This window comes from Apteryx mantelli, chromosome 3, assembly GCF_036417845.1.
Source record: "Apteryx mantelli isolate bAptMan1 chromosome 3, bAptMan1.hap1, whole genome shotgun sequence".
In the NCBI taxonomy this organism is placed as follows: Eukaryota; Metazoa; Chordata; class Aves; order Apterygiformes; family Apterygidae; genus Apteryx; species Apteryx mantelli.
The window spans coordinates 116,260,496-116,280,044 of record NC_089980.1 but is presented as its reverse complement, the minus strand read 5'-3'; the positions used below and the strand labels follow the sequence as shown (position 1 = coordinate 116,280,044).

General features: G+C 37.7%; 1 protein-coding gene across 10 annotated transcripts in view; it reads left to right on the top strand.

Moving 5' to 3' along the window:
• ARHGEF10 (Rho guanine nucleotide exchange factor 10) overlaps positions 1-19,549 on the top strand; it is a 120,670-nt gene that overhangs the window by 6,044 nt on the left and 95,077 nt on the right. For 9 of the 10 annotated variants that reach the window (XR_010883822.1, XM_067294223.1, XM_067294222.1 and 6 more), the window contains exon 2: positions 8,916-8,990. Coding sequence is in view for 8 of the 10 variants with exons in the window: in XM_067294223.1 (XP_067150324.1) it covers positions 8,954-8,990 (37 nt within the window). In the remaining 2 variants the exon portion in view is untranslated. Of the gene's footprint in view, positions 1-8,915; positions 8,991-19,549 lie in introns of those variants that run through there. The other variant, XM_067294225.1, reaches the window with a different exon arrangement.

The window sequence follows — 19,549 nt, the reverse complement described above, 5'->3', positions numbered from 1 at the left end:
TGAAAATGCTTAGGAAAATTTTTGCTGCCAGGACTAGGTTTGCTGATATCAACAGGAACTGAATCTTCAGTTCAGGGTATCATTTCATTTGTATCATTGCAAAGAGTTCCCAATGGAAATTTCCTTTGATAGTCATCAGTATCTTGAAACACAGCCTATGCTTTATAAAACTAGTACTCATGGATTTAATGTGAATTTGAGCATGACTTTCTGCTTCTGGGTGGATGTGTGGATTTGGTACAATTAGAGGGAAAGATGCTACATCTCCTGCATCCATAAAACCATTTTCTCTTTTTCTTGGAAGCCAAGATTCTTCTGTAGTAAGAGTTTGATTTGCTGGGAAATTAAAATAGTGTTCAGAAGGGGGCATCTTCCCTGTGGCAAAATTGCCGTATTTTACAAATGGGGCTGATCAAAAAGCATTAGAATTAATGATTTTATTGATGCATGTTTTATAATAACATTTATAAGGTCTCTGCATAAGAATTCTAATTATCGTTATATATGTGTATTATAATAATATACATACAACTACAGTGTTCATGGATTTGCATCACAATTGAAGTGTTTTGGAGTGTGTGAGAATCTTTATAGAAATCTCTGTGAGAATATTGACAATTAATTTGGTACTTATCCAATAGTGAAATAGAGTAATTTGAATGAAGTTTAAAAGAGGAAATTTTGGAAACAAGATTATTTTTCCAGATAAAGTTACTTACTTAATTGCAATCAAATTAAAAAAAAAAATCTTCTCTTAGCATACTATATTTTGATTTTGTACATGTGACCAAAAGAAATTGGTCTTGAACTCAGCCCCTATTTGCTGTGTAGCACAGAACAAAAAATTAGCCCTGACTAAAAGTACGTGACACCTGTATTCACTTTTAATTCTTCTGATGCTTTGATTGTTACAGTAGACTACCAGCAAGGAATCCAAAACCCATGGTGATGCCCCTGTTCTTCCTTTATGATACACAAGAGGCATCAAGGACTTCAGGATGGGATCCGTAGTACAATTAATTGACTGATAGGGAATTGTTAAGAATAGGTATATTGTATTAAAACAATTGCCAGCGCAAAAGACAGAACAAAGAACTGGATCAGAGTCAGGTTCCCTAAGTGCATGTTCAGGTACCTGCTCGCTTTCCTGGTCTCAACAACTTTTTCTGTGCCTCCCTTCCCCCGCCCCCCTCCCCCCCCCCCAATATTTGGATATCTTGGCTTTCCCATCTGTAAATTAAGCATAATGATAGTGACCTTGATAAAGTTATATGTTTGTGTTGGATTCAGCAAGGTTGTTTACAGAATGTCATTATGGTTTGGGCAGGTATTATGGTACTACAAGATGGGTGAAAATCTGGCTGGATGGTTGGGCTCAGAGGTGGTTGATGGCTTGTACTCTACCTGGAAGCTGGTAACAAGTGGAGTGCTGCAGCTGTCTGTCATAGCATGTATCCTGCTTAACATCCTTATCCATGACCTGGAAGGTGACAAGCTCTTGCTCACACAGTTTGCAGATGACACCAGATCGGGGCAAGGGTGGAGCAGTTGATGTGCTTGAAAGCAGGGCTGTCATTCAGAAGGGGCTAGGCAGGATGGAGGAGTGGGCTGACAGGAACTTCAGGAAATTCAGTGAGGACAAGTGTGAAGTCCTGCACCTGGGAAGGAAGAGGTCCTGGCAATGATGCGGATTGGGGCCTGACTGCTGGGGCAGCAGCCCTGCTGAAAAGGGACTGGGGGTCTTGGCCATGAGCTAACATGAGCCAGCAGAGAAAGCTAGTGGCATCTTGAACTGTACAGGGACGCAGCCAGCAGATCAAGGAAAGGGATTCCCTTTCACTTGGCACTTGTCAGACTGCATCTAGAATATTTTATCCAGGTTTGTGCCTCCCTAATACAAGGAAGATGTTGATAAACTGGAGTGAGTTCAGTGCAAGGTCACCAGGATGGTTGGGGGCTGGAGCACTTGTCCTGGGAGGAGAGGGTGGGGAAGCTGGGCTTGTGCAGCCTGGGAAAGAGACAGCTTTGGGGGGGGGGGGGCAGGGGGGAACCTACAGGCAGCTCCCCAGTGCCTACTAGGGGGTATCAAGAAATTGGTAGGAGAATAGACAGTGGTCATAAACGGAAACAGGGGATTCTGACTAAGATGTAAGGGCAATATTTTTCTCTATGAGGATAGCCTCTATGTTCTCTCTATGAGGGAACAGGTTGCCCAGCGAGGCTGTGCAGTCTTTGGAGGTTTTCAAGGCCCTGCTAGATGATGCCCTGAGCAACCTGGTCTCACCTCATAGCTGACCCTGCTTTGAGCAGGAGGCTGGGCTACATGACCTCCTGAGGTACCTGCTGACCTCAATGAGTCCATGATTCAACGGTTCTGTATTTTGCCTTATGTTGTCTGTCCTCAGAGGGGAAGAAGCGCATAAATACTAACAACTCCTTGGTGCTTTCTGCCTGTGTTGTGGGTAGGAGTCCTCGGACAAACCTGCAAATGGAAATGTTGCTCCTTCTTTCTTCCTTTTCTGCCCTCCTTGAGTTGATGTACTAGGAAGGAATCCACCCTAGGTAAAGAACTGTTGTAATAATTTCCCTAAAAAAGGAAGAACAGTCCCGAACATTTTCAGTCATCATCTCAGTGTGTCCCTGTAGACTGCTTCTTGTTCAGTGCTTCCTGCCATGTTGTGTTCTAAAAGCAGCTGGATGCTGCTTGGTGTGAGAAAGGGGGGGCAGAACAAGAGATTAAGTGCCTTTATGGCAAATGGAGTGTGCATGCACTGTTTAAAAAATGTGCATCTCCATGGATCCAATCTTATTAGCATTGTAGCTGATAACAGAATTCCCTCAACTTTAACTAAGGCAGGCCTGGATTTGTATGCCAAGAGTTAGGCTTTGTATTTATGTTCTGTTTGAGCTGATACAGTTCATTTTTATTCCACTACTTAAGATTTAGGTATTTTACTTGTAGCAGTTTTATTCTAAAATTTATTAACAGAGATGTTAGGTATTTATTAAACCAAATATACATTAGAAGAAATGATGATTCAGTCTTGGTACAACCTTCCTCAATAGCTTCCAGCATGTGGTGGTAAGCTGCTATAATATAAATGCCTGCTTCATTCGCACCCTGTGTAGTATAAAACATCTCATTAAAAAAAAAAAAATTATGGTTCTTAGAAATAGTCTTGTACAGAAAACAAATTGTGTTTTTTTTGGGGGGGGGTATAATATAGCTGTTTTGAGGAATAGGAAAAAATAAATGAAAATTAACCTTTGTTCTTCTACATTCTTTTCTCTCCTTGCTTTTATGAACCCCTGAAAGAGCCTATATATCAAATTTCAGCAAGATTTGTTTCCAAGCAGGAATTCTATGGCAATAGATTGAACAAGACTCAATTAGGCATTACACAGCTATATTCAGTAGGTGACATGGACACAGAGTATTTTAGATATTCATGGGCTTTGTGATTACAGATTTTTTTTTTTATTTTTATTTTTTAGGCTTGCAGGCTGTCTCAGAGAAGTTATTTCACAGCTTGCCTGCACTAAGCTTTCTCCATGAGGTACAGTTCCTTGGATATCAGTCTTCCAGTTTCATCTTTTCTGTTTTCTATTAAGAAATGCTCACTGGCTCATTCTTTCTGCTCCATTAGGAATAAAGAATCTTAATGTGACTGCAGTTATAATACACATTCCTTTTTAAAGAAAATGTATGCAGTCTTTACAATTCTTAGGTTTGCAGAGCAGAAAAACTTGGCAGTGTATGTCTCTTATGAGCTCAGTGGATATTGTGCCATTAGGTCTGAACACTGAGCTGCCTTGTAGTTTTGGAGGAGTTTGCATCAGTTCTGTTTCTGTTGCCTTCTGACTATTGTACAAGTAGTGACTTTTGGAAAATAGTTTCTGTGAAGTAGAAATGCAGATGCTGATTATTATTTCTGTCCTGCTAGCTGAAAACTGATGGTCTGTTATTTATCCCACAATTAGAGGAAACTGTCGAACAGAATCTGATGTGCAACCACAGCTGAGATTCTTTCTAGTCCTGGTAGGTAGAAGGATTTGCCAAAGATAATCCCAGTAGTGTCATGAGAGGGCAAACTGATTCACAGAAAGGAGTACTGACTTTCTGTTATGGTCTTTGGACAAGAACAAAGGTGACTTTAATTTTTTTTGCTAAAATTACTGTTTGTCTTGGAATCAGAATTTCAGTCTTATCAATACCAGGACAGCAGACCTTTTTATAGAGGTGTTAGTGCTCCTAAGGTCTTACAGTCTGTTGTCGGACATTGCAAACCTCTGTTTCCTCTACATCAGCTTTCATGGTCAAAGATGAGTGCTCTTGATGAAAGTTTTGAAGTAAGTTTTGGAAGCTATCTTTTGAGATTGTTTCACACTTGACAGATTTCTGGTTTCAGTTCCATTTCTAATCTGTTTGCTTTCACTGTGTATGACTTTTTCTCTGTGTGAGGAAGACCATCCTGGAAAATTTGATTTTAGTCTGAAATTTGTTGTAATTCCATAAATTATTTTTAAATATCAAAAATTTAGAAAATTATGACAAATTGGTAAAGACCTAAATAGATCACAGTATATTAAGGCATCTGATTTTTTTTTAAAGTATACACATTTAACATTTTTGCTGAATTTTAAAGGCAGTCAACCTTATGAAGTTATTAGTTAAACCCCTAGAATTGGAGCATACTGACTGCTAAAAATCATTTTTAACAGTAATAGTCCCTTTGTCGCAGAAAGACTACTTCCTTCATGTAAATTTGTTCAAATAGATTGGTTCTGCAACTGAAAAAGTAGGAAAGCTCCCTTTCCTCTTTCAATCTGTAAATGTGAATGAGTCATAAGAGACCCATTACTTCTAAAAATTGGAAGGGGAAGGACCAGATGAAAATATCAAGAAAGAGGTAGTGGAAGTGACGGCCAGTATTTTGGCCAGAATGGATCACCTACCTTCTCATAAAAGTACCTGGGAGTCATGTGCCTTGGCCTGTTTCCTGGCATCGGCTGGGCATCTGCTGTGTGTTGGGGCACACTTTTGCACACAGCCGTGCAGGGTGTTGGGGAGAGATGGAAAAGAGGCAGTCTGTAGACCACCAACATGATCCATGTCACCCACTGCTACCTCTCTGCCCGTACCTGAAGGAAAGAAGATGGTGAGCGCTGAACCAGATGAATTGGTCAGGCAGCTGAAGCCAATGGAAAATTTTAGTATAAGCATTTTTGGGCTAGATAACTTCAAGAGGTCCTTTCTAGCCCAGTGTTTCTGTACTTTCTGCAGAGCCTGGAAGAAAGTGGTTTGAGTCAATAACTAGAGGTTATACTGCATTTGAGAAATGAATTTTAAATGGAAAAAAATCCATATTTTGATAAACTTCCTGTCATGTCCAGTACTTCAAGGCAGTTGTTCAGAGTTACTCAGATTCTTAGTTTTATAATGCAATACACATGAAATGCATACAATACTTGCAATACACACTAGTTCATATGTTTCCTGTACAGTAGGGTTTTTTTTTTTCTATTTACGATTTGGAAATATTTATTTGGAACAGGAATTTGGTATTCTGTGGTTTAAAAGTACATGTTTATTGAGATTCTGAAATAATTTTATGTTAAACTAAATAACATCTCCTCAGCTCTCATGATGCTGCATCTGGAATACTGGGTTCAGTTTTGGGCCCCCAGTACAAAAGAGATACTGAAAAATCGGAGTGAGTCCTGTGAGGGCTACTGCCATGGTTAGGGAGTTGCAACATGTGAGGAGAGGCTAAGAGAATTAAATTTGTTTAGTTTTAAGAAGAAATGGCTAAGGGGAGATCTAGTTACAGTCCTCTACTCCCTAAAGTGGGGTTGTGGAGAAGCTGGAGGCAGACTTTTTTCAGAGATTCACAGCAAAAGCGTGAGAGGTAATGGGCACAAGCTGCTGCAAGGGGAAGTCCAAGTGGACATAAGGGTAAAGTTTTTCACAGTATGACTGATTAAGCACTGGAACAGGTTGCCCAGAGAGGTGGTGAGATCTCCATCCTTGGGGATTTTCAAAACTTGAGTGGAAAAGGCCCTGAGCAACTTGGTCTGATTTTGAAGTTAAACCTGTCTTGAGGGTATAAGAAAACATCCATAGGTCCCTTTCAACCTAATTTTATTGGTGATTTCTATGGTAATTGTTTAAAGAAATATGTATAGCTATACATATTAACAGAAGTTCAAATTTTAACAGCCATGAGAATCAATGGGAAAAAAGCATGTGGGTTACAAACACAAAATGAATTGTACACTGTTAAGTGAATTAAATCATCTGCCTTAATCTTGATTTAAATCCCTTAATTTTAATTTAGTTTCTGTGTCTCTTCACAGAAGAGTGAAAACTTTCTCTCTCTTCTATGCATGATGCTGCTAAAGTGTGTTCCATGAACATGTTCTCTGTGATATAAAATGACAATTATTTTATTTTTATGGAGGGTATAACGGGAACTTACAATACACAAGCTCTCTTTGCTGACAGACCATTTGTCTAAGTAATTAAAAACTGAAAACAAGTCTGTGGAACTTCAAGATGAATTAATGCAATGTATAAGTCAACCCATAAGGCATTCTTAAGTGAGAAAGTGCGTCTTTCTTCATGTGAATAACTGCACTGTTCAAATGAGAGAAAGCAGCTCAGTGGTCAGGACTCCAACACTGGGTCTGTGTCCTTCCTTTACACAATTGCTGTGCGATTTGAAACACGTCACTGTGAGCTAGATCAAAAAGGAAAATGAGATGAAACTTTCATAGCGCAGTTATACGTTTTGTTAGTATTTGTTTGTAAGGAAGAAAATGATTTTTAAACTAATTATTGAGCTAAGTTCCATATATGTTTAAAAACTTGCAGCATATGTTAAAAAAATAATCTGAAGGCCTTTTAACTAAACTACCCTCTTAGAGATGTATTTGGAAGAGGTATTGAAACTTCCACAGGTTTGCCAGTTATTGCATGTTTCATCTTTGAAAATCTAAGTTTCAATGATGATTCAAGTTTAAAAAATAAAGAAAAATAGCCTTCTCCTGAGACCGTAATTGTTCCTTTTTTTTCCTGACAATTTTGATATGGCAAAATGCATTCCAGACATTTGTAAGTAGGAACATGCCTTTTAGCTCTACAGAAATAAAGGGTAATGAGGGAGACTTTAGAAGGGGTGATATATAGTGGAAATGTGTACATAAGTTTAGGAATCCTTTTTAAGCTTTGTCTCTGAAGTTAATTGTTCATGTCTAGGACTTGATTGAGAATTAGCAAAGCTAAAGATCATTTAGAAGGCAATTTCATGTGCTTAGAAAATGGGAAGTTTTTATGAATTGTCTCCTCATATCAGGACCTTACACTACCAGAATTGTCATCCTTCTTGGCATGTCTGTCCTCATGATTTCCATTTACATCCCTGACATAAAGGAGGTGAATTGCCTCTTATGTTCTATGGATGCTTTTTGAGGGACTTTCTTTCATTCACTGGCACCTTTTCTGGAAGTGGTGATTGCTTTGACCTCTGCATCCAGATTAATTTAATTTATTATTCCTCTACTGTGCCTTGAGTTTCACTATCTTGTCCAACTTATTCTTCCCATACTTAGGCTACGGAGACTTTTCAAGGGCTTGAGCTGTTCTTTGAACTGCTGCAAGCACAAACAATAACTCTTTGAAATTAACGCCAATGGACTGCTTGGGAGTGAGACAAAAGATGCAGAAAGTCCTGTATCAGTTCTTCCAGTGTCTTCGGTAGCTTTTAGAAACTTACTTTTCCTCCACAGCCTTGCTCTTAATTGTTTCTTTTTGATGTGCTGCTTAGAATGGAAATGTTTTGGGGCAGAGTATGTGCGTTGCCTAGTACAGCAGATCCGGTTTGTCCTTTCAGATGTTACTGCAAAATCACTATTGAATATTGTTTTGGGGAAGGAAGGAAAACTTCTCCTGTGTATTCTGGGCTTTGCTCTCTCCCCGGGTGCGTTCTGGGCCAAAGTATGGATATGGTTTTATTCTTTAGTTTAAAACATTAGACCTAGAATTAGAGAAGAGAGGAGAAAAGCTTAAGTGCTCATGCAGTTTTCTTGCTATTACTTCACTCTCCTCAGGAGTAGTGAAAACAAAGCAGACTCAACCAGTGTTTTTGAACTCCCTCTTTCAGAAAAAAGCTGTGTTTAAAGTGTATAGTTAGAACTTTAAAGTGCTTTAAGAACCTTTTTAACCTTTTAACTTTTTTAACCTAGGTTTTCTCTTTTCCTTTTTTTTTTTTTTCCTGGAAGAAGAAAGCAGAAGATCTTTAAAGCTAGGCAAAGGACAGTTGAAATGGGGAAAATACAGCGATTGCTATGGTTGCATCTTTTCAAAATGACTGTAGGAACTCCATATATGGTACTACAAATTAAAACAGTATAAGCAGAAATGGTACGTTCCAAGAGAAAAATAATTATTGTGCATTGACAAGCTTAGTAGGTATTAGGTGCTAGTGTTTGTGATTTTCAGTATTAATTACCAAATGGAAAAAAGCATCATCAAGACTGATAAGCTTCCGAGAGTTTTTCTCCCTCCCTCCTACATGAAGATTTTGAAGCAGAATATTTGGCACAAACAGGCGCTAAAATAACATCTTTTAATAATCTGGCTGTAGTTGTCACAAAGGGAGCTGCAGAGTACCAAGGAGTTTAAAAACTTCATCTTTATTCTGCTGGCGTATTGAGATCATTACAAGAAATGGCTCCAGTGCTAAGGGCTGTGTACGTAAAGATTTGAACTAGATGTAATTTGAAGCTAGAAGCCAGGCACGTTTCCTCTCGCCCATAATGGTATTAGCTAATAGGTATGAGCCTGGCCAAATTAAAAAGGAGTGTCTGAAAATCTGGAAACAATGTTCATCTACAAAACATGTTTTCTTTTGCAGGAGTTTTGGTCCGCTAAAGGCTCAGTGGATACACTAGAATGGACACAGAGGAATTCCCTCCCCCACCTCCAGAAGGTAACTAAAATACTTAATATTTTAAAATCACTTTCATTGTAACAGATAGGACTATTTTTCAAACAATATTTTTACCTTCCCAGAACTCCCTCCCCCAACATCTCTTTGGGACTTGCTGATATTCTCTCGGGGTATCTGGCAATGCCTTACTGAGACATAAATTCTCACCATCTATCCTGCCCCATCCTTGGAGCTGGCTCACTGGCGTTACAAGAGCATCACAGGAAGAAAACTGGGAAGTGATTGGTTCTTACAGTCCCAGTCTGCAAATATGTTTTCTGTGGCAATGTAGCGTGATGCATATCATCGTACGCTTCATACAGCCCTGAGCCCTCATGCACATGGTGCTCCTTAGAGAAGAAGCTGACAAACCCGTGGCACGGGCAGGTTATCTGGGCCAGTGGCACAGATGCCTGGACAGATTTGGAGTCTGAATTGAGGAGACAGGGTGAATTTTTCTCTGCTGGGACATGTGCTGCTTCCACAAGGTGTGCTTAACCTGGGGGATGACTGCTAAGGGCTGCTTTTGAAGCTGTCCCTCTCTCGCCCTGAGCCTGCAGCTCAGGGCTCAGGCAGCATGCCTCTCTATGGGAAGTGGAGTGGAAGCATGCGTGGCTGAACCTTTGTGTGGCTGGAGCACAGAAATTTCTGGAAGATTGCCATGTGTGTTAGACTGTGGAACTGCTTTATAAAGTTCCCTTGGTGCCCTTTGGCTGCTGTACACTGGTAGCCATATGGCCACTAGTAGAGCCCAGAGTTCAGAGGACTTAAAGACAGAGTGTACAAATGCAATATGTCCTTGCATTGGAGTTATGCCTCTTGTAAAGGAATATCACCTATATCTTTTTTTGTCTGATTTCCTGTGAACACACCTTTCTGTGCTATTTTGCATTGTGTCTTTTAAGTCTTAAGAACATTTGGCTTTTGATATTTGAGGCTGGGAGACTTCTTAGGAGTAGTAGTCTGATCTTACTCTTCCAAAGCATTGGTTTATGGAGATGGTGATTATGTAGACCTGCAGCTGAACCCAGTACAGCTGTTCTTATTTAGCTAAATTTGCTAGTATAGTTTGCCAAGATAGTGACTTTCTGTAGTCTTCCCATAGATTTTTGATGTATCCCTTTTATGAAATGTAATAATTTTTATTTATTGATGACACAGTACCTATATGAAGCTTTTTAAATATGAAAAAGGATTTATCTTAGTTTTGTTCAGCCATAACTATTTAGGAACTTGGGAATTGTCATCCTGGTTGGAAATTGCTATCTCTCTAGCTTAGACACTGCCACAGATAGAGATCTAATACTAGACACTATCTAGGAAATTGGGAATGTGAAATAAGCAGGAAGTTGTAAAATCAGCTTCTAATGGGATAGACATATTTATGGCCATTATTATTGATGGTTTTATTTATGTTCTGAGATATCATTGAATACTGTCCTGGCAAAATGTGTTTCCTGCACTTGACTTAATACATGTGGTCAGAACTCTGATTTTAACTCTGTTTTATTTAGTGACAGTTACTGTGAAACTATCCTTATCAGATTATTTATCTACAAAGAATGTACTGCTGTGGGGGAAGAGTCATCCTTAAAGAATCAATATTTCCTCTTGCGTAGGGTCTGTCATTGTTCAAAGACAGCTAATAATTGTGGCGACAGCTCCGACTTGGTGAAGCATGTCAGCGCGTGTGATACTCTAAGCGTTTCATATACACAAACTCAGTTCCATGTGTTATAAAGGGCTTTGCAGAGAAGGAACCTAAATTCCAGAATCATATTGAGCTACGTTACCCTGAATTTTTGTTATTTTCAGACATGTCGCTCCTTAATATTCTGATTAAACTTATTTAACAAAAGTTGAGATTTTGCTCAAGATACTGCTTTATCTGATCTTGTGTCAATGGACACAAGTCACTGTCATCTCAAAAGTTTTGTCTAAAAATTACTGGAACTAGAATCTTTTCTGACTTTACCAATGCTAATTTTCTCGAAGTCATATTAATAAAGACAATATCACTGAAGATAAAAATAAGCCTTCTGCAGTGTGGAATATTAGTAAGCATTTCAGTAGTTACACTGAAGTATACTTTAGTTCATTTTCTAGATAATCCCCATAACCCATTTTGCAGGTGGAAAATAAGTGAGAATTTTAGGAGCAAGTACAGCTGCAATTTCACATAGCTAAGTTAAAGGAAAAAAGGAATAGGATTGGTTTGCAGTGGTTACATTTTTTTGTACTGTATGTATACACCAGCCCTCCAGGTGTCTGCTCAGAAATGCTGAGCAGGACCTGCCTGTGCCTTCAGACAGTGGGACCGATGGGCAAATTACTGCGGTGAGTAGTGAGACTGAGGGTCCCACTGTGTGCTGAGTGCAGGAGCCTCTACTACATTGCAAACATCTTTTCAGCTGCTGTATAATGATTATAAAATCCTGAGCTGTGGCTACAGATCACATCATTAAATATTTTTCAGAAGTTCTTCTGATTTCGTGGGAGTTTTTTCTTTTACCTATTTACTGTTTTCACAGATATGGCTTTAGTGATTAAAGTCATTTGGGTTCTTCTCTGTTTAAGGTGACAGTATAGCCTGCATGTTGAATCTCAACTATATTCCTATTTAGTGGATTTCCAATGTTGTTTTTGGACAAGTAACTTTACCAGATCTGTTTATATCAATGTCAATGTATACAAAGCGGAAAAATGACCATAAACCTTTATGGGCATGTTGTGAGAATCTATATGAAAGCTATGCAACTAAATTCATGTTAAATAATGTCTTTTCATCAGTGGTAATCATCTGAATCTCTACCTTGTTTTAGAAATGACCAGTTAAGGTCAATGATAGAGCTTCCTCTGCCACTGCTTGATAGGAAGAAGCACGCATATGATGGAGGAATGGAAGATAAATGTGTTATCCTTGTTTATTTCATTTATTATGCTTATGCAGCATATCTGCCTGCTGCCTATAGCAATCTATTACTGCTATTTGGACATTCCATTCATGAATCTTTAATTACATAGTGACAAGTTTATGCCTGTTAATTCTCCCACCCCAGAGCAAATGCAAGTTTTGAAGAATTTTACAAAAATTAAATACCTTTATGTTGCTTCCTCCAGAATGTTTTAAAAACTAATTCCTCTTTTCGTCATGATTGAGTATTGTTGTTTATATTTTTTGAATCAATGTATGTGTTAGCAGTCAGGGAGCAAGGATGGGGGAGTGCTTTCAAATGTAAGGCTGGATTAAGAGCATAATAAAAAAAACCTGCTTCTAAAATTGACACTTGTGATGACAGTGCTAGCTCTTCTTCACTCCTTCAATCTGTATGCACATAGGAATTTATAATCAAAGTGCTGGAAGTTATGTTTATGACTTCATATATAAAAAGTCACTGATTATTTTGTGAAATAAAATAGAGGAGGGTTCTTTATCTCCCCATCAACACAGAAAGTCCTCCTTTAACAGCTAAATGAAAATAGTAAGGTTTTTCATGACTGTAAGTTACAATTATGTTGTAACTGATTACTGTAAAGGAATGTATTTCCCAAACCCATTTAGACAATATGGGCTGTGGACTGCAGATTTTGCAGTTAGGAATTTAAAAGCTTGCAATTCTGAGAATCAGATGAGCTCTGATTTTTGTTCTCCTGTAGAGGTGTTTTCTTTGCACTGACCGGCTAGGACTTGAGATTGGTTGTTTAATGATAGAATGGTGTTCACTTATGATAGTCTGTGCTTGTTCTGTTATTTTTTCAGGAGGTATGGTCTCTGGCTGGTTTTCCTTTCTTCAAGGGGAAAAATGTCTTGTGATCTTGCAAAGTGAAAGCCTTATTCGTTATATGAGGACTTAGAGATGTTTATTGAGCCTGTTTTAAAAGGAAGAATGTCTTTCTGTGCATAGCAAGAATGGATACCTGAGAAACAGCTCCTTGCCTTAAGGAAGTGGGGGGTGCATTCTTGTTTAACAAGACTTGTCTTTGTCTTTGTACTTTCTTCTCTGAATAGGTCTCCTCTTCATTATTCTTAGTACATGGCAGTATGACTCATATGATTTCTCCCTGAAAACTATTAGAAATAGTTCTCACATATTAGAGAACTATTAGAAATAGTTCTCACATATCTTGAGTGTACTTCTCAATTATTCAACTCAGTCCTCCTAAAGTAAGTTGCCCTTTACAACAGTCGTAGGACCTAGAATAGGTTTTAAGCTTTGTTTTATAATTAATTGAGTCTATCAAGAGGTTTATTTCTAGTAATTAGATTTTTAATACTGGTACATAGCCTTACGGTTCTGGTATCATGAATAGCCAGCATATTTTGTTTCTTAAATACTTAACATAGCATTGAAATTTCAGTGTTCAATACAAGGACAATGTGAGAATGAATTTGATTGTATAGTCTTCATACTTGTGCTAAATATTCTCTTTACATGAGAAATAATCATCTATAACTCTGCTTCATTTGAGAAATGTGAGGTACGGTTGAAGTAAAGAGCAGGCGTAGTAAAGAGCAGTTGGGTACATTCTCTCACCTCTTTTCCTTACTTATGCCGTTATCTCTTATCCTGTGAGTAGAGCTAGATGAGAAGCTTTTGTTCCACAACTTGGACATTTCCAAGGTGTTTTTCAAAGCAAAAAACAGACAAACAGACCAAAGATATCTCTTAGATACTGATTATAAAAGCATTCTGCACACCTTTTTATATAAATGATTGGCTTTCTAGGGCTGTGAATGTGGATTTCTATACTCCTGATATGGAAAGCCATAAATCAAGGAGGCCAAGGACTTAAATCTGGATTTCCTGCATGTGATCAAGTACTATGTGTCTGGGTTTTTCCTTGGTTTTTTTTTTTTTGTTTGTTTGTTTGTTTGTTTGCCTGCCAACCACAGAGTACTAAAATAATCATAGCTCCTCTCTCCTTGAAAAGGCAGTCTGTATGGAATCCGAGAGCACTTTCCAGATAAAAGTTAGATAGAAATAACTATACTTTCATAAAAGTTCTCATTAGGATGAATTTGCATATTCCAACAGAAAAGTTTTAGAAAAATTCTTAATTAGCTCTAAGAAGGAGCTGTTGAACAGCTGCTGTGTTTCGCTATAGAGATAACTATTTCACTGCTAGGTGAACTGCTTTCTCTTTTGTGTGCTATATATTATTTTCAGATTATTTAATTACCTTTTGTCCTGTTTAGTATATAATTTCATAGGTTATTTAGGTATTAACTGCTTTAACAAACTATTTTTGTGACTGAGGCAGTTAAATTGGGGCTTTTGTAATATTGACAAGAAAATCACGTGGTATATGTTTTATGGTTTGGTGTATGAAAGTGAAGAACAGTGAGGAAAATGAGGCTGAATTTGAGAGAAGTAAAATAAAAGGACAATACTTAGCATGATTTGGGGATTGAAGTAAGAACACTGCTTACATTAAACTGCAGCTATAAAGGGAGTTGGTCTTAGGCTATATGGCATTGTTTGTTAGGCATGTCTATTTTCAGCATACAGACAGTTACAAATGATGGTAAAGGGGGAGCCAAGATTTCAAAAGAATGAGAACAGAATATGAATTGTGGTTATGAATGGTCCCTTGTTCTTGAAGCTGACTGTGGCTTGCTCGTGTCTGACATCCCATTTGTAACAGAACAATTTATTTATTTTTAAAGATCACATTACTTTCAGTTAAGGGAAATGTATTGGTTAACAAGGATCAATTATTTCATATAACAATGCAGACAAGCTGTATAACAAACAGTAACAAGAAAATTCAGATTGCAAAAATGCACTGATGGTGTCATGTGTCACTCCTAATTAGTTCTTTTTTTTTCTTCTAGCCAAGCATATATGGGAGTTGAGGAAAACAACAAAGAGAAATAGGTTAATTAAAAATTATTTCTGTTTTTAGCATCTGCAAAGCAAACACAATTTATACAGATGTAATTGTATCCTCTCTACTTTGAAGTAATCCAGTAAAATCTTTGCTAGATATTTATGATTTGTTAAATGATCAAACGTGATTCAGTGACACAGTGTTCTAAGTAACTAGAGTCTTCATTTTGGAAGTATATGATGTTTCCTTTCTGAATACAATCTTTTTTTTTTAGTTAGTTTTTTATTCGCAATAGGTTTTTATTCGCTCAGCTGCTCTGTAGCATGACTTTAGTGCTGGACTTAACTTGCACAGCAGTGTGTAGTGACAAGCCCCAGATATGTTGCCTGAAAAGATTGATGATGAGACAAAGTGGTACTAAGGGATGTCAACAAAACTTCATCTCTAGCTTGGGATAATTAATATTGTTTGTTCAAAAGACAAAGAAAAAAATGTGAAAGAAATTATGCTGATCGTTGGGTATTCCTGCAAGAATATTTATGTAAGCTAAGCTCTGAAATTTGAATTTCAAATAGCAAGCCAGCATATGAGGAGAGGTGTAAATTATTTTTTGTTTCTTTTGCCTTTTTAAGACCTGTAACTGGCACTAGCTAGCCAGAATAAATTGCTGCCAACAAGGGCAAGTAACAGAGGGATTTTTTTTTTTGTTAATTCCATTTCACTGATCCCAGCAAATATTCACCAACTGTACCTAAAACCTTTGTAAAGTTTACATAGACAGATTTACTTTTTTTATACATTGTTCTCTGTTGTGTATGAGTGCTACTAAAAACTTGTTTTCATTAAGATAAGTTAAATAAAGCGTCTGAACTATTGAATGAAGCATTTATTAGGTACTACTTTCTTTCTCTGCAGAGAGGAACTGAAATTATGCCTAGCAATTTGAGGAAAATCTACTTTTGGAAAAACATTTGGAAAAAAACTCTCCAGTCCTTCACATAGATTCTTTCCAGGAAACCAAACCTTGTCATAGTCATATATGTGAATAGAGAAGATGATTTAATATGTCTAAGTAAGGTCCTTGCAGGAGTAATCATTGTTAGAATAATCTGTTGTTAAGCTCAGTAACATTGGTTAGATGATCAAATTCTGGAAATTGTGCACATTCCAAGTGGGATAGTCTTTAAGTAAAATAATGTTCTGTTCTGTAAAATATGGAGCAGCATCGCTGTAGTCTGTGAGCTACAGATCTTGCAGTTATTCGGAAGAAGAATGGCTGATGCTAAAGTGTAGCTGTATGTTCTGTTACTGTTCTTGTTTTGGATACTCTTTTCCTGTAGATGAAAACTTCATTTTGTAGTGTTGTGGTTTGTTTGTGATGAGGTTTCATAGTTTAGTTTTGTTCTGATATAATTCTACTCAAAAATAAAGTTTTGTAAACATGTGTGCGGAGGAACTTTGATGACAGCCGGCAGAGGTCTGGTCAGTGGAGTCCTTGGAGCCTCGGTAACCATTCAGCTAAAGCAGACGCATCAAGCAATAGTGTGTTGGGGAGAGTGTGAAAGAGAAAAGGGCTAAAAGTGTGAACAGCCCAGAACTTCTGCCTTGTTTGAGCATGCCAGAAGATATTTTGTGTCCATGTGTCAAGTTTTGCCATCTCTTGGAAGTCTGCAAATTTCAGGAAGCCTCTCTGTTTAGTGCAAACCATTCAGTTGTTACTGATCAATGGGCTCTAGGTGTTAAAATATTAGGGATCCACTTGATCTTCCAAGATCATTTCCACAATTTTCTGAAAGGCTGGTTAAGTACTATTTTGTCTTACCAGAAAATTGCCTAGGTTATTGGTTCAGCCTATCCCCATGGCAGTAATATTTCATTTTTAATCTGTGCCATCTATCTCTCTGTGCAAATTTGAATCAAACTTTCTTTACAAATCAGTTTATCTGTATAGCACTCTGTAGACTGGGGAAAGAGTGGGAATGAGAAAAATGAGTTGGTGAGAAGCTAGCTGAAATCCAAAATATTTCCGTTATTGCCTGTAATTTACATAACATAGCCATTCTGTTTTAATGTATAAATTCTGCTGTAGTACAAGAAGATAATTTCTGTACAAAAGGTAGGTTTCTGGGTTGTTTCCTTGTTCATAATACATTGAGGAGAAAATGTAAAATAAATAGTTAAATCTAAGTTATATTTAGGCATGTGAATAGGTTGCATGCACTGCTTTGAGAGTATAAGATGGAATTATCATTGTGGAAAAAGTAATCTGTTGCAGCATGTCCAAGAAGACAAATCAATCCCCAAAACAGCACGTATCTTCTGAACCCCATCTTTGTCATCCATCTCCAGTTCTGATGCTGAGCTCAAGTGCTTTTAGGTGTTCAAAGTTCTACTTTTGGGAGTGCCAGCGAGTGCTTAAATTCTGACATTGGTAGAAAAAGGGTTGTTCAGCCCTAGACTAATGATCTAGAAAATAGGCATCCCATTGCCTAAATCCAGCTGAGGGTTTGATCAAGGATGCATGCACAGCTGATGGCAAGATAGAAAAAAGAAACATGATCCAAAGTTGAAGCCAAATCCCTTCCTCCTTCATACCCAGAATATGTCAGCATGGTGAAAAGATCTTGCTAGACATGGTCCAAGACCTAAGGTACTTAAGCTTCTTTTGGTCTGGGTAAATTCCAGCTCTTTTTATTATCTGATGCACAGTTTATGTACCCAACCTGTATGTTTTCCTTCTATGGAAGTGGGATCTCATGCTCTGCTTGCTTTAGTCCCCCAGAATAAGTGCCACACTTTATGTCTCACAGGACTGCCAATTATTCTTAAGTCATTCCCGTCCAAGGTATTTGATGATACAGCAGTTTCATGTTACTAATTAAACAGACTATATTAGAGAAATGCATATTCCTCAAACCATTAAACAATAATTACTTCAATGTAAAAAATAATCATTTGTATAACTAGATATAATAGATGGTACCCTTTAGGGAAAAAAAAAAAGTAAAGAAGAACAAACCGGATTCTGTTCTGTCTCTTGTGGAGAATTCCTTAACGTATGGCTTCTTTCTTACAGATATATTAATTATGTGGGCAGAACTAGATTTCCCAGAAAATCTTCCTTCTCCTTTCTTTCCTCACATGACACTTGCATCCTAGGGTTAGCCAACCTGCTTCTTCCCTGCAGTCCCCGAGCTGGACACTTTCTTCATTCACAAGGACTTTGTAGTCCTTCTGCTGTTTGATTTCTGTTTTATTACAACTCACTGTTTATTCCATACTCAGCATGGACTGTCCATTTGGCAGCGTGTTGTGAGGGGAGAGTCATGATTCAGCTGTTGATGTGCTTGGCAGTGGAGCCTGAACTCAGCTACACGGTGGCCATCAAGCACGTGTCACTAGCAAAAGTCATGTCCCACAGCCTGTGTAGTTTTACTTTGATATCTTCAGAAATATTGAGTGGTGTTTCTCGTTAGATGCTTGGTGGCATTTTACATTAATTCAGACTAGCGACCTTAGTAATAATAAGTGGTGGAACTCCTTTAATACTGATAAAAAGTTAATATCCTTTAACACCAATGGGATTTCTTCAGCATGGACAGATATCTGTTATGTAGGACCATGTTTATACGTATTTCCAAATAATGCCCACACATACTTTTCTTAAAGAATCCCATTTTAAGTACTTCACTTGCTGCAAGTCAGTGGTGTTTACTGATGGAATGTAATGGTAGAATCTGTTAATACAGTGCTGAGGTGAAACAGATTCGCTCTTTCCAGGACCGGGTTCAGTCTTTGCTTGTGGCAGTGGCGTGCAATACCAGCGTTTCCAGTATGCTGACTATGAAAATATAAGGTCAGCTAAAATGGTCGCAGTGCTGTTTTTTATATAGCAGCCTTTCTGATTATAGTGTAACCAACATTGAGAAGTATCTTGTAGAGTTGCAAAGGAATACAGCTTTTTTTTTGTTTTGCTGCCAATAGTCTTTGGACAGCCTACTTTCTCTCTAACCTTGTCATTTAACCTTTTGGTTTTTTTGCAACTCAATGCTCTTAATTTTTAGTTAACTTTAAGCTTAATTTTTAGCATAGTGAGTAACTTATAAGAATCAATGCTTTTGGTATTTGTAAGTCTTGCCTAACAACCACAGATGTGCTTTATTGCAAGAAATAAATTTCTTTAATATGCAGATGATTATTGCTAACAGTAGACTCTGTCTTAAACTTGGACAGACAGATTCATGATCCATTTGAGTTCAATTTGGATTTTGCTTTTTATCCAGAAGAATAATTTCTGTTATACTTGCTTAACAGCATAAGTAGTATGTAATGTGTGTATTTATCAAATATTAAAGAGATGCTGTTACTTATTTCTTTGTTGTTTATTTGAATGGAGAGCCTGTTAATTTGTGTGGTTTTGCTTTTGTTTCCATCACTGGAAAGACTTCTTGTATGAATGTGTACTGTTTGGGTTTTGTTTTGTTTTGTTTTTTTTACAGTTTCCACAAAGACTTTTAATGATATTGTGGTCTTACTTTGGATTTGTGTGTGAGCTTCATGTAATTAGCGACATACTTAGACCACAGGGACCTGAGTTTCCTGTAATGCCAGTTTAGTGCAACTGCAAATGAAAGCAGAAGGAAAGTCTTGGGGTCTGATCCACTCCCCATGACAGTAGATGGAAAAATGTTCACCAATCCATTTCGGTGTATGGAGTTTTGGCTTAG